The sequence below is a fragment of the Eucalyptus grandis genome, chromosome 5 (assembly GCF_016545825.1).
Source record: "Eucalyptus grandis isolate ANBG69807.140 chromosome 5, ASM1654582v1, whole genome shotgun sequence".
NCBI lineage: Eukaryota > Viridiplantae > Streptophyta > Magnoliopsida > Myrtales > Myrtaceae > Eucalyptus > Eucalyptus grandis.
The window spans coordinates 6077681-6093407 of NC_052616.1; the positions used below are offsets into that span (position 1 = coordinate 6077681).

At 42.0% G+C, this 15727-nt stretch overlaps 3 protein-coding genes across 3 annotated transcripts; all 3 read left to right on the forward strand.

Moving 5' to 3' along the window:
• Positions 1–2560: 2560 nt before the first annotated feature.
• LOC104443697 (putative receptor-like protein kinase At3g47110) lies at positions 2561–4729 on the forward strand. The gene has a single exon (XM_010057206.3). It carries the CDS (start codon positions 2561–2563, stop codon positions 4727–4729), a length of 2169 nt encoding a protein of 722 aa, XP_010055508.3.
• Positions 4730–4799: 70 nt separating this feature from the next.
• Positions 4800–6677, forward strand: LOC104445973 (probable LRR receptor-like serine/threonine-protein kinase At3g47570). The gene is made up of 3 exons (XM_039314140.1): positions 4800–5361; positions 5467–5877; positions 6048–6677. Exons 1-3 carry the CDS (start codon positions 4800–4802, stop codon positions 6089–6091), a joined length of 1017 nt encoding a protein of 338 aa, XP_039170074.1. The 3' UTR covers positions 6092–6677.
• Positions 6678–11741: 5064 nt separating this feature from the next.
• Positions 11742–15288, forward strand: LOC108959421 (probable LRR receptor-like serine/threonine-protein kinase At3g47570). Its single transcript, XM_039313236.1, has 6 exons — positions 11742–11918; positions 12025–12547; positions 12981–13351; positions 14462–14602; positions 14731–14911; positions 15017–15288. Exons 1-6 carry the CDS (start codon positions 11742–11744, stop codon positions 15286–15288), a joined length of 1665 nt encoding a protein of 554 aa, XP_039169170.1.
• Positions 15289–15727: the final 439 nt, after the last annotated feature.

Sequence of the window (15727 nt, forward strand, 5' to 3'; positions counted from 1 at the left end):
AAACAATTAAAAGATAAGCACCACGGTCATCAAAGATATTATCCATCGTTCGAATTTGGAAACGATATATCAAACTCGATTATTTCGTGAATAAAATCGATAAATTGATCTTACGCCTTAAAAATCAAGATATCAATTTTATTCCTACGTGATTAATTATTCCATCTAAAGTTTTATAAATGGAATAAAAAAAATTAGCGTGTGGTTGCGGATCAAAATTGGGAATACACCTAATTCGAATATGCACATAAGATATTGAAAAGCATGTATTAGGCAATAAAATATCCAAATCAAATTTAGATAAGATAATTACCTAATTTCGCAAATAATCTTACCAAATTTGAACCGAATGGAATCCGCTCAATGGGTGACGGCATGGCGGAGCTTGGGTCTTTGCGACTCACGGGTGGACAGGAACGAGATCACAGCAGGGCTTGAATCAGTGGCTTCACGGATCACGGTGATGGCAGTTGAAGATCCGGAGTTGCTGATGTTCGTTGGACCAGCTAGACGTGTTGTGGGCGACCAGCAACAATGGCAGGAGGAAATCTGGAGTGGAAGGCCTGGTTCTTACGTGACGTTGAAGCTGTTCCACGTCTGGATTTCTCTTCTTCTTTTTTTGTCGTCTTTCGTTGAATTGATGAATAATATTGGAGACGTCGGGCCAAGTCTGGGCATCTCGTTGGTGAAGCGTCGGACGTGTGCATAGACCAAGGAGAGAGAAGACTTCTCTCTTCTTTTGTTGTGCTTTTTGTCTCCTCTCTGAGCACCTACTCTCTAGTCTTTTTTTCCCTTTTGCTTATGGACGCTGGTTGCTCATCTTCGTGTCTTCATCATGTAAACTTTTAGAACCTACGAGAAGAACATAAGACTTTTCTCACTATGGTAACCACCTCGTCTCTATTGCGTCTCTCTCTGCACCCCCTTAGAAAAGCAAACCCCCCTTCCTTCCTTGTTGACTTTGACCCCAAAAATAAAAGAACTCTCCCTGCTCTCTTTTACAAATCGTGCCCCTCTACCATGTGACCCCCACAGGGAGGCCGTGAGTTCTCTCTTTTTGTGACCGTGTATCTCTCTTTTTGTGACCGTGTATCTCAATTGTGTGGCCCCCTCTTAATTTGTCTCTTAGCGAGTCCTTTTTATAGGCCAAGAATCTCCTCCCGAATTGTGATAGCCTCCTCTCTTGTCCCACATCGCCTGGGGAGAGACGTCTTGGTTAGCTTATAAGGCTTGGGTCCCTCTAATTTGTGTAACGTGTTTTAAAGCCGTGAGGGAAAAAATCGTGGCTGGGATGGCGGTTCGTCCGTGCCAAGGCGGGTGACCTAAAGCAAACAATATTACACAGTGGGGCCTGCGATGTTACAAGTGGTATGAGAGTCGACTCCCGACCGCGTGTGGGACCACGGCTTGAATGTTGTTCTGACGTGGGGCCACAACGAGGACCCTCTTCTATTAAGAGGGGGAGAGTTTGAATGTTGTTCTGACGTGGGGCCACAGCGAGGACCCTCTTATGTTAAGAGGGGGAGAGTGTGACAGCCTCCTCTCTTGTCCCACATCGCTTGGGAAGAGAGGTCTTGGTTAGCTTGGGTCCCTCTAATCTGTGTAACGCGTTTTAAAGTCGTGAGGGAAAAGACCATGGCTGAGATGGCGGTTCATCCGTGCCAGGGCGGGTGACCCAAAGCGGACAATATTACACAAGGGGGCCCGGGATATTACACGAATATTCTCCACTGATTTTATCACATATTACCAAAAATTCAAAATCATAATAAGATTTTTCTCAAATTTCAAATTTTGCAAAGATGAGCTCATAATATATTGAAAAATCCACCGTCATATCACCAAAAATATCAAATCTCCACTTCTCACAAGATAATCTTCGATCGTCAAAAAACGAGCTTGGGCTAATTTGTTCTCTTCGTGGACTTAATCCAACTCTTCAAATTAAAGGTCAGAACTACCAATTCAACCTCATCTGTCATGAGTTCGATGCAAATGCAAAAAAAAAAAAAATGCTTCTAAAACTATATGGTACGCAATTTAATTCTAATTTAATTTAATTTAATTTAATTTTAAGATGTAAAATTAATCCCTAAGTTTTATGCAATAAAAAAAATGACTGGGTTGCCAAAATTTAGATGTCAACAATATAAATGAAGGATAAACCCCAATCACAATTGGAGAATTCGGAGAAAGTTCTCAACAAATGGAACCGATCAACTCTTGCACCCTTGGCCTCACGAACTACGTATTCAAATTCGAGCCAAGTTGCAGCCCTATTTAAGATTCAAGCAAGTCAAGTCAAGTGCCGCTAGATGTACTCTCAACGTTCAGGTCAAGTCAAGTGCTAGAAGAGGTCTCAGCGACGTCCCCGGAATGATTCAAGACAGAGCCTATCCAGGGTCCCAATCGTAACCGTGTAGTCGGCTAATTAATTTTCGACGCTTTCAACTTCCAAGCTCGCTTCTGTGGCCTTCTCTATAAATGGAACGTTTCAGGTCAAGCGAGGCACCATCATAGCTATCTCAGCATCTCCTCACTGACACTAGCGAACCCGAAAATGAGTTCATTTTCGAGCCATTTCTGTTCAGTCGCCTTCCCTGCTGTCTTGATCCTGGAGCTCATGATCACGAGCTTCGCTTCTTGTAGCCCTCCGGGGAATGAGACCGATAAAATTGCTCTGCAAGAGTTCAGGTCCCTCTTAACAGATGATTCTGCAGGAACCTTGGCCTCCTGGAATGATTCCCTCCATTTCTGCCGATGGACTGGAGTCACTTGTGGTCTGAGACACCAACGAGTCACCGCCTTGAACCTAGATGGACGAGCTCTGGCTGGGACCGTGTCCCCTTATATCGGAAACCTTTCGTTCCTCCGATACCTGAACCTCGCAAACAACTCTTTCCATGGTTTCATTCCTCCTGAAATCGGGCGCTTGTTCAGGCTTAAAAACCTGATCTTGAGCCACAACACCTTAGGAGGTGGAATTCCTAGAAATCTCTCCCTGTGTCTTAGCCTCGTGACTCTCGAGCTCGACTATAATCGTCTCCACAATCCCATTCCTTCCGAATTTGGGTCACTGTCGAAACTCCAGAAGCTCTCCCTTCCGAACAACAATCTCATGGGACCAATCCCCGCTTCCATCGGAAACCTTTCCAACCTCGAAGAGCTTAATCTATGGAGCAACAACCTGACAGGAGGAGTTCCCATTTCTATAAGCCAAACAAGGCTTAAAATTTTCGAGGCTGGTGAAAACCAGCTGATAGGTGGCTTCCCCTCTGCTCTTTACAACTTGTCATCCCTCAATACCGTTATTTTGACCCAAAGCCAGTTCTCTGGTAGTATCAGAAGAGACATAGGCCTTCTGCTTCCAAATCTGCAAATTTTATATCTGGGATCTAATCAGTTCACAGGTCCCATTCCCGATTCACTCTCCAACGTCACGAACTTAGCAGAAATTGATATCCTCAGCAATAACTTCACCGGACGTGTCCCGGCCAGCTTCGGAGGACTTCAAAACTTGAGCTGGCTCAACCTTGGCTTTAATTTTCTCAGAAGCAGTGCAACCGACGGTCTAAGTTTCCTTGCTGATTTGGCCAACTGCAGCAACCTCGAAATGCTGGATTTAGAATATAACCAGTTCGAAGGCGAGCTGCCTGTTTCTGTTGGTAACTTCTCATCCCAACTCAATCAGCTACTACTGTCAGGAAACAGAATTCGTGGTAGAATTCCTGAAGTAATTGCAAACCTCTTTAGTCTATATCTATTAGCTATGGACGATAACATGATAACAGGCAATATTCCAATGTCTATTGGGAGGCTATCGAACTTGCAATCTCTGAGTTTGGGCCAAAACAAGTTGACTGGACACATACCTTCGACCATGGGTAACATCACCGGTCTGGTAAGGCTATACTTGTACAACAACAGCTTAGAAGGAAGCATACCTTTGACCCTCGGCGACTGCAAGTCCCTGCAAGATCTACGCCTTTGTCATAACAAATTTACCGGGACCATTCCTAGCCACATGATCAGACCGTCCTCCCTCATAATACTTTTGAATGTATCTCACAACTCTTTGTCTGGGCCCCTGCCACCCGATGTTGGAAACTTAAAGAACCTCATTTCTCTTGACGTTTCATACAATCAAATTTCAGGTGAGATTCCTACAACTCTGGGCAATTGTTTGGGATTTGAAGAGCTGTATATGCAGTCGAACCATTTTCGAGGACCCATTCCTCAGCTCGAGGGGTTAAAAGGCATCCGTTTTCTCGACCTTTCCAATAACAACCTGTCAGGGCAAATCCCAGAGTTTTTGGTTAACTTGTCGTCGTCGCTGCAATTCTTGAATCTGTCTCTCAACAATCTTGAAGGCGAAGTACCTGTACGTGGGATATTTGGAAACACTAGTGCCTTTGAAGTTGACGGCAACCGAGAGATATGTGGGGGCATACCTGAACTGCGTTTGCCTTCATGTCCAGCAAAATCGTTCCCGAGATCGATAAAGCATAGACCTTCGAAGTGGGTGGTGGACATAATCATTTGTGCTTCTTGTGCAGTGGCATTACTGTCCTTAATATCTCTTTTCTGGTTGAGAAACGCGAAGAAGGAACATCTGACTACCTGCTCCTTCGGCCATTTTCACGAGAGAATTTCCTATGATGCTCTATTCAAAGCTACCGACGGATTCTGTTCAAGCAAATTGGTTGGTTCAGGTAATCTTTATATGTAGATGAACATTTAACCACAACAAATGAGTACAGAGAACACACTTCATAGTTCATACAGTAGTACCACGTCGCATGACCGCAATAATTTTTAACTCTTGTTCAGGTAGTTTTGGCAATGTGTACAGAGGAACTCTTGGTCCCGACGGAAAAATCGTGGCCATCAAGGTTTTGAATCTCCAGCAGAAAGGAGCTTTCAAGGGCTTCTTGGCCGAATGCAAAGCACTCAGCAGCATTCGGCATCGTAACCTTGTTAAGATCTTGACTGCTTGTTCGAGCATCGACTCCCGTCGTAATGACTTCAAAGCCTTGGTATACGAGTTCATGGTAAACGGCAACTTGGACGTTTGGTTGCACCCAAACGATGAACACATGCAGTTCAAACCTTTGAGCTTCCTGCAAAGATTGAACATCACGATTGATGTGGCCTCTGCTTTGGATTATCTTCACCACCTGTGCCGAACTCCAATCATCCACTGTGATCTGAAGCCAAGCAACATTCTTCTCGACGATGATTTCACAGCTCACATCAGTGATTTTGGATTGTCGAGGCTCATTTTCAATTCTAACAAAGACATCTTTTCGGGTCATCCTAGCTCCTCTGCTTTTCAGGGAACCATGGGTTACATTGCTCCAGGTACGGCTCTAAAGATCACAATTACATTTACATCCACAAAATCAAAAGATTTTCAATGACCTTGTAGAGTAATCGAGCTAACAGGAACTTTTTCCGGACTGGCAGAATATGGAATGGGCGTTCGTCCATCAACAAGTGGGGATGTGTACAGTTTCGGAATTCTCTTGTTAGAGATGTTCACTGGAAGACGACCGACGGACAACATATTTAAAGAGAATTTTAACCTTCAGAAGTTCGTCAAGTCAGTGTTGTCAAAGCGAGCAACGGGGATTTTGGATCAGTCAATTTTCTGCGGGGAAGTAGGCGAAAGCATGGACAAGGAGGGGATATGGAGAGACTGTGTAATCGACCAAGCTGAATGTCTGATATCGGTTTTTGAGATCGGATTAATTTGCTCAGCAGAATCACCAAAAGACAGGAAGGACATGAATGGAGTTGCAGGGGACTTGCTCTCAATCAGAGACAAGTTTCTCAAAACCGGCATCCATGAGGATAGAATACAAAGCCCTGCACCGAGTAAAGCACCTTTTTAAGTCGCTATATGCTTGTAATTTTGTATCCCTAGCATGCTCCGCTGTTCCACAATATCTTTGGATTTAGTAAATCGGCTCATATGATAACAAGTATCGGGACAATTGCTGAGAGCCTGAAAGATACATCCTCCTTTCTCTTTTCATATTTTGCAGGGGACAGGTGCGAGGAGGTGACCTGTTCCACCTCCGGTTTTTGAGTGGGACGGGGGGAAACTGTGAATAGAGGCGGGCACAACGTAGCTTGTTAGAGCCACGCGGCTCTTTCCATGTCAATGGCGGGCTAGCTTGGGCATCTGCGAAGTCCTTCGTCCATAACTGAGCTACCAGGGAGGGCCTTGGACTTTGAGGGGCTTCAGCTTGCTAGCGGGTGAGCCTCCAAACCAGCAGCTTCTGGTTGGTCAGCAAGCAAAACTAGCACGCTCTGCATAATAAATAAAACATGGACTTCGACTATTCCTATGGTTATTTTCCTGTTATGAGACATCTATATGTACTTGGGTCCGGTCACGTTGTTGTGAGATCCTATGAAACCATCCGTCGAGAACGAGAGCCTTCCGAGAGTCCTTGAGGCGGTGATGGAAGGTCTCCATGCACTCCTGTAGTGTATGGATGGATTTCCTTCTTATGTCCTCCAGCCAACTTGTCTTTCTTCTTTTCTGGGAAAGTAGAGACAGCAACGTTGATACTGATACTGTCCAATCGGTTCCGCAACGGCTCAGTTTTCTGCTTATTCCATGATCTGTCTTGAGAATCCAGCAATGGATTCCTAGTTCCATAATTAAGAACAGCTTTTACTTCTATCCTTTCCAATTTAGTGGGTCAATTCCTTTTAAGGGATTAGTCAATGGAAGTTTATGAGCAAATTTGGGCAGTAAATAATCGCCGGTTTTTCTTTTCGATCTATAGAAAAGGATTAGAGATTGCATGCCTCGTGTCACCGGTTAAACGAGTTTATTCAAAAAAAGAAAATTTTACTAACATGGATTGCGGCAAAGTATTTGAATTTTTATTTTTTAGAAGGATATATTCGACAACACCTGACATATTTGATAATGAACATATAAATGTAATCAATTTGACCAAAATAAGTGAATAGGAGATATGAATAGAATATCAATAGCCAGAATTATTGATTGGAAAAGATTATGTTGGAACATGATAGATACTCTCATACTTATCCATTCACATTTTGAAATTATAGGTGATAATTTTTAACAAGACGGGTAAACACGACTCGAACATCGAGATAACTCGTTTTGGTTTGCAATTAACCAATTCTTTATGTGTTACCTCTGTGTCAACTGAGTCAATCCCTCGTAATCAAGAACACAAAGAAAGACCAGAGCAAAGTTTTTGTACCCCTAAACTAGTGCAAATTTAGCTCTCCAAATTATTCAAAATTGCACCAATTAATCCTAATCTGCTATTGATCTGGGAGCTTTGCTCTCCCAATTTTAGACTTGGGAGCTTTTCTCTCCAATCTAATTTTAGATTTATGAGTATTAATGTATAAGTACTTCGTCTCAAGTTTCAATGCGAATACTCATACGTGTCAAATCTGAGTTTGTTCAATATTTCTATTACAACTGATTGTAGTAATCCCTTGGAACTCTCTTGAAAGCGAAGTCCGCGACGCCATTGCTCATGAGAATCACCAAGGGGTGAGATTCGGTGCCAGTATCAGTAGCTACGATGCCGAGCGACGATGAGGGCTATCCGGAGAGGGCCAAGGTGCTGCCGCCGCTGCCTGCGACGGGAGGTGGAGAGATGGAGAAGGGGGAGGAAGAGAAGGCCCTGGAGAGGAGAGAGAGCTCGAGGTCATCCCGTGCCTCCATTGTTCTCTGGTATTCGGTGATCTTCCCCGTCTGCTTGACTTGAGAGCTCGCTTCCACCGTGTTTTTTTTTTGGTGGTTAACGGAGGGGCTTTTCCGAAAATAGTTTATTCTTGAAGGACCTAAACTAAATTCGAAAGGAGCTAAATTTCCCTTTTTTTTTTATAATAAAAAAAAACATGTTCAATGTAAATCCTAAAACTTGTCACGAAATTGTAATTAAGTACTAAAACATACAAAAATTACAAAAAATCCTAAAATTTATCAAGTGGATGCAATTGAAACTCCACATAACTTGACTGACATAAAATGAAGCCCTCGCTGCCTGGCTATTCTTCTTCTTGTCTTTTTTTTCTTTTCTTTTCTTTTTGTTAATTTTAATTTAATTCTCATTTAATTTAAACAATTTTTTTTTTATTAAAATCGGATTTTGGAAGATGTTGTTTTAACTTTATGTTTTGTGTTTTAGCCACATCATCGTCAGGTATGTGAGAGAAAATATTTAAAAAGTCGCGTTAGTATTTTTCTTTAGCTAACTTGAACAATATTAATAGGATGACTCGATTGCATTAATAATAATGAACAAGGTGGGGAGAGACTATCAATACCAGTAGTTCTCTTTGGGCCCCATCATAATGATTCTACATTTGGTTTTGGACATTTGGTTTGGGCCATAATTACTACCCCGATTTGAAGATCGAAAATTAGCGAGCTCGTGGATGCAGCCCGATCAACATGATATCAATCAAGAAGTCCTTCTACACCAGATATGCAGCAGTTAGGTATCGTAGCATGAGCCGTTCAAAGGCTCACTCGTGTCGTAAATCAAAGATCTCTTAAGAGATATGTGATCCTTTCACCAATAGACTAATCACCCAAATATAGAAGTTTATTAAATTAACCACATTGGATTGCATTTTTTTTTTAAATATAAATGCAAGACATGTAAATTAGAGGTGTGTAAAAGTATCGGAAACTACCCATAACCGAACCATATCTACCTAGAATTGGCGGATAGGTGTGAAACTGCCCACCCAAACCAAATGGATACATATATAACTTTTTTTTTTAAATAAATAAATTTTATATAGACCATCTATGTGCTATATTAGAGCCTGGAGATGACTAAAGTGAGTTCAATTTCAGTTTTTGAGAGCTCCTTTTAGCGAGTTGGATTCTATGGGCCGGATGAAAAATAGGGGAACCTCTAAAGGGTGTGTCCCATGACTGAGCAAATAACTTGGGTGCTAGAGGTGTCTTTGGTCTAACATTCTACAACTTTGAAAGAAGATGATGGGCCAAGGAATTGTTTACCATAGGCGTTGAGGAGGATTGGCTTGTGGTCCAAAGCAATTCCAGTGAGGTGAATCACGATGGCTTTCAAAAGCTAACGATGCCAATTTGGATTGAAGTTGCACCTATCAACTATTCAAAACACTCGAGAATGAATTCGTTAAGGACATTTCGACCGGTTCCATGGACCAACTTGGAAATCGAACAGGTCTTGTTCCCGGGTGGGTCCATGAAACTAATAGACAATTCCCAATTTCAATTTTTTTTGGAATAGTCCTTAGTGGGCAATTTCTGATTACCGATCACCTCCAATGTAAAGATATTGTTTCATGCTATATTCATTCATCCGCTAGGGGAAGGTATAAGCACCAAGGCAAGAACGCCTATCTGGATTGGCTTTTTAATTTTCATTTAATACAAAACAAATGGTTCAAGCACTTCAAATTTTTTTTTTAAAGTTTTCACAATATTTAAATGTCGATACGTGAATTCACATATAAATTTCTCATAGTTTTCTAAAATAGAACGACATTCTAAACTCTAAGAAAAATTTCATATAAGGGCTCGAAATCAAATCATTTTCTTATAAAATGACTAAACGTGGCTTTTGTTTCAAATAAGGTCTTTAAGTGATCAAGTTAATCTTAAATAAGGGTCTATAGTCACCGGCAGACATTTTTCCAACAATTAGTACTGGGGCAATTTTGTCAGAAATTTAAGATTAGGTAAAAAAATGAAGAAAATCACCAAATTGAATTGGCATATGGTTCTTCCTTCAATTTTTCACGTTTTCTTTCTTCTCCGCTGCTCAAGCAAATGGCTTTCACCCTCTCCTCGCCCGGTCCTAGCCGCTACTCGCCTGTTCCTCGCAAGCTTCAGTCTGTCATCATGTCTTCTTTCTTAGTTCCCATCATCCACAAGCTTCAAGTCCATCGCACGCGAGCTTCGAGTCCGTTGTCCGCAAGCTTCCGAGTCCTTCTTCAGCGTCTCTTTCGCTCTAGTGCATATTTTTCTTCTTTCAGTGCCGGACAACTGGAGAAAATTTGGTGGTTGGTTTCATTAACTCCATCAGTGATGGGAGGCATGGGCCCTGAGCTCGAGCTCTGGTCAGAGCAAACTGATGAAGAGCAGGCACGAGTGACGAGAACTCGAGCTTTAGCTTCATATGGTAATAGCTGTATAAAGGTCTGCTTTCTTGCAATTGTCTGAATATTTTAAAGCCTAGTCTAGTTATGGTGATTAGAGTAAGTACTGATTAATGTTGTTTACTCTCTAAATCGTCTGTAGGCTCTTGTAAAGAACAAGATCAATCGAAGCCGACATTTTAACAGAGTAGAAAGAGCGAAGATTCTATCGAATGTTTTAATTATGCTTTTTCAATCATGCACTCGAAAGATCAACATCCTCTGCCTTATGGGAATCATCTTCACGTATGAATCATCTTTCATTCATTGCCTCGTGACCAGAGGTCGGTTGAAAGTGAGTGAAGCTGGCGGACGACAGATTAAGGGGAAAAGGACACCACAGATATTATAACTTCACAATAAGTGAATATAACGCAATCCAAGATCAAAATTTCACCAAGAATCGACCCAATCCAAGATTAGTATCTCCCCAAAAACTAAACCGATAGAAATCGACTTAACCCCAGCAACAACCAGTTGATACAACTGCGCAATAAGTAAATGTAATGCTGAATTATAAATGAGACAAAACCAACAATACCACCGAGATTTTATGTGGAAAACTTAAAGCGGGAAAAACCATGGATGGCCCACAAACTTTCACTAATTATCAAGAATAATAGGATACATAAAGTTCTTCTCTATTTACACACTAGAGACACAACTTCAACAGCACAATGGTGTTTCCATCACTACAAAGGTGAATTAATACAAATGGATGATGAAACCCTGATCGCAAATAGAGAATATGGAGACAGTTCTTAAAGGACAAAACTGATCAACTCATGGGCCTCTGTCTCACAAACAACATACTCAAATTTGAGCCAATTCCAATAACATTCAGCCTTCCAATCGGGACTACCAAGTTGCAACCCTTTTTTGCTTTCCTTCTCCCCTGTTCGCTCGGTCTCACGCCCTCTCTCTGTTTTTTTTATCTTCTCTCAGGCTCCACGCTTGAAGCAGTAGTTCAACACTTTCATGATTGCTTCTTCAGATTCACGCACTCCGACACTTTCTATACTCTAAACATTCAGGTCAAGTCAAGTACCACTAGATGTCTCAGCGTGTCCTCCCCGAAATGATTCAATTTATGGATAACATCGGCAAGGGATCCAATTGATTGAATCTGATCTTCCTGTGGCCTATTTAAGGTTTCGATGGTTCCAAGCTCCTGTGGCCTTCTCTATAAATGGAATGTTTCAGATCAAGTCAGGTACCACCATACTTATCCCAGCTTCTCCTCACCGACACTAGTAAACCCAAAAATGAGTTTGAGCCATTTCTGTTCAGTCACCTTCCCTGTTATCTTGATCCTGGAGCTGGTGATCGCAAGCTTTGCTTCCTGCAGCGCTCCAGGAAACGAGACCAATAAAATTGCCCTCCAAGAATTCAGGTCCCTCTTGACACATGATTCTGCAGGAACGTTGGCCTCCTGGAATGATTCCTTCAATTTCTGCCAATGGACTGGAGTCACTTGTGGTATCAGACACCAACGTGTCACCGCCTTGAACCTAGATGGACGATACTTGGCCAGGACCATGTCCCCATATGTCGGAAACCTTTCGTTCCTCCGATACCTGAACCTCGCAAACAACTCTTTCCATGGTTTCATTCCTCCTGAAATCGGGCGATTGCTCAGGCTTAAAAACCTGATCTTGAGCCACAACACCTTAGAAGGCGAAATTCCTAGAAATCTCTCCTTGTGTCTTAGCCTCGTGACTCTCAAGCTCGACCACAATCATCTTCACGATCCCATCCCTTCCGAATTTGGGTCACTGTCGAAACTCAAGAAGCTCTTCCTTCTGAACAACAATCTTGCAGGACAGATCCCCGCTTCCATCGGAAACCTTTCCACCCTTGGAAGAGCTTAATATATGGAGCAACAACCTGACAGGAGGAGTTCCCATTTCTATAAGCCAAACGAGACTCAAAATTTTCAACGCTGGTGAAAACCAGCTGATAGGTGGCTTCTCCTCTGCTCTTTACAACTTGTCATCCCTCAATATCTTAAGTTTGACCCTAGGCCTGTTCTCTGGTAGTATCAGGAGAGACATAAGCCTTCTGCTTCCGAATCTGCAAATTCCATGTCTGGGATTTAATCAGTTCACAGGTCCCAATCCTGATTCACTCTCCAACGTCACGAACTTAGCAGAAATTGATATCGTCAGCAATAACTTCACTGGATGTGTCCCGGCCAGCTTTGGACGGCTTCAGAACTTGAGATGGCTTGGCCTTGGGTCTAATTTTCTCAGAAGCGGCGCAACCAACAGTCTAAGTTTCCTTGCTGATTTGGCCAACTGCAGCAACCTTGAACTGCTGGATTTACAACATAACCAGTTCGAAGGTGAGATGCCTGTTTCTGTCAGCAACCTCTCAACCCAACTGACGTGGCTACAGACGATAACATGCTAACAGGCAACATTCCAATGTCTATTGGAAGTCTATCAAACTTGCAATGTCTGAGTTGGAGCCAAAACAAGTTGACTGGACACATACCTTCGACCATGGGTAACATCACCGGTCTGATAAGGCTATACTTGTACAACAACAGCTTAGAAGGAAGCATACCTTCGAGCCTCGGAGACTGCAAGTCCCTGCTAGATCTGCTCCTCTGTTATAACAAATTTACCGGGACCATTCCTAGCCACATGATCGGACCGTCCTCCCTCATAATACTTTTGAATTATCTCACAACTCTTTGTCTGGGCCCCTGCCACCCGATGTTGGAAACTTAAAGAACCTCATTTCTCTCGACGTTTCGTACAATCAAATTTCAGGTGAAATTCCTACAACTCTGGGCAACTGTTTGGGATTCAAAGAGCCGTATATTCAGGCGAACCATTTTCGAGGACCCATTCCTCAGTTCGAGGGGCTAAAAGGCCTCCGTTTTCTCAACCTTTCCAATAACAACCTGTCAGGGCAAGTCCCAGAGTTTTTAGTTAACTTGTCATCATCACTGCAATTCTTGAATCTGTCTTTCAATAATCTTGAAGGCGAAGTACCTGTACGTGGGATATTTGGAAATAATAGTGCCTTCAAAGTTGACGGCAACCAAGAGCTGTGCGGAGGCATACCTGAACTGCATTTGCTTTCGTGTACAGCAAAATTGTTGCCGAGATCAAAAAAGCATATATCTTCGAAGTTGATGGTAATAATCATTTTTGCTTCTTGTGCAGTGGCATTACTACCCTTAGCATCCTTTTTCTGGTTGAGAAACTCGAAGAAGGAACATCTGCCTACTCGCTCCTTGGGCCATTTTCACGAGAGAATTTCTTATGATGCTCTATTCAAAGCTACCAACGGATTCTGTTCAAGCAAATTGATTGGTTCAGGTAATCTTTTATGTGGATGAACATTTAACAACAACAAATGAGTACAGCGAACACACTTCATACAAGTAGTACCATGTCGCATGACCACAATAGTTTTTAACTCTCGTTCAGGTAGTTTTGGCAATGTGTACGAAGGATGTTTATAAAAACAAACTAAGTACATTTTTTTTTGTCCCACATAGGAAAAGTGGAAGAAAGTGAGCCAATTAATAAGTGTGGGGTTTCCTTTGTTTACTTAATGGAATGATTGGGTGGGGCTAGACCCCACGCGATTATTTGGCGCACTTAGCATTATTCAAAAATAAATTATTCGAAATTTTATTTATTTAGAAAAATTATTATTCCGAATTTTTGTTTGTGTCTTTTCAAGACGACCTTTGGAAAAAATACTTATTCAATTTGCAACTTTTCCCAAAGGATTGCAATTGTTTGGTTTTCAACTTCTTCCGTATGGACGCCTTTTATATATTTTATTTTTTTGCCTTTGTTTATCTGGACAATTTTTGAAAGGACACATTTGTTCATTTTTTGCAATTTATCACAAAGAGTTGCTTGTGTTTTAAGAGTGTTTTATATATATACATGTCAATTTTCGAAAAAAATGTGAGTGATCATTGTTTATCTTCTCGAGCATTCTTTCTGAAAACTACAGCCATCCTTTCATTTGTTTTCTAGAGAAACCCTGGAGAAATACTAGAATTGCTATCTAGTATTCTCATTTGAGACTTTGTTGTATCCTAGATGATATTTGCCAGTGACTATTAAAAATGTTGTGGGGAAAATAAATCCTTAAAGAAAGTGATATCACGCCTCAATCCAACTTGAGTACTCTAAAGATCCGTTTTCATTGTTCTACCCAATTCGAAGCCATATTTTCCCAAGAGGAAGGAAAAATTGTTGCCATCAAGGTTTTGAATCTCCAATAGAAAGGAGCTTTCAAGGGCTTCTTGGCCGAATGTAAAGCACTCGGCAGCATTCGGCATCGTAACCTTGTCAAGATCTTGACTGCTTGTTCGAGCATCGACTCCCATCGTAATGACTTCAAAGCCTTGGTGTACGAGTACATGGTAAACGGCAACTTGGACATTTGGTTGCACCCCAACGACGAAAACATGCAATTCAAACTTTCAGCTTCCTGTAAAGATTGAACATTGCGATTGATGTGGCCTCTGCTTTGGATTATCTTCACCACCAGTGCCGAACTCCAATTGTCCACTGTGATCTAAAGCCAAGCAACATTCTTCTCAATGATGATTTCACAGCTCATATCAGCGATTTTGGATTATCGAGGCTCATTTTCAATTCTAACAAAGACATCTTTTCGAGTCATCCTAGCTCCTGTGCTTTTCTGGGAACCATGGGTTACATTGCTCCAGGTACGGCTCTAAAGGTCACAATTACATTTACATCCACAAAATCAAAAGATTTTCAATGACCTTGTAGAGTAATCGAGCTAACAGGAACCTTTTCTGGACTGGCAGAATATGGAATGGGCGTTCGTCCATCAACAAGTGGGGATGTGTACAGTTTTGGAATTCTCTTCTTAGAGATGTTCACTGGAAGACGACCAACGGACAGTATAGTTAAAGAGGATTTTAACCTTCAGAAGTTTGTCGAGTCAGAGTTGTCAAAGGGAGCAACAGGGATTTTGGATCAGTCGATTTTCTGTGGGGAAGTAGGCGAAAGCATGGACGAGGAGGGGATATGGAGAGTGTGGAATCGACCAAGCCGAAAGTCTGATATCGGTTTTTGAGATCGCATTAATTTGCTTAGCAGAATCACTGAAAGACAGGAAGGACATGAATGGAGTTGCAGGGGACTTGCTCTCAATCAGAGACAGGTTTCTCAAAACCGGCATCCATGAGGATAGAATACAGAGCCCTGCACCAAGTAAAGCACCTTTTTAAGTCACCATATGCTTGTGCCTTTGTGTCCCTAGCATTGCTTCACTGTTCCGCAAAGTCTTTGGATTTAGTAAATTGGCTCGTATGATAACAAGTATCGGGACAATTGCTGAGAGCCTGATCGATATATCCTCCTTTTTCTTTTCATATTTTGCAGGGTACAGGTGCGAGGAGGCGGCCCGTTCCACCTCTGGTCTTTGAATGGGACGGGGGGAAACTGTAAATAGAGGCGGGCGTGACGTAGCTTGTTAGAATCAGGAGGCTCTTTCCATGTCAATTGCAGGCTAG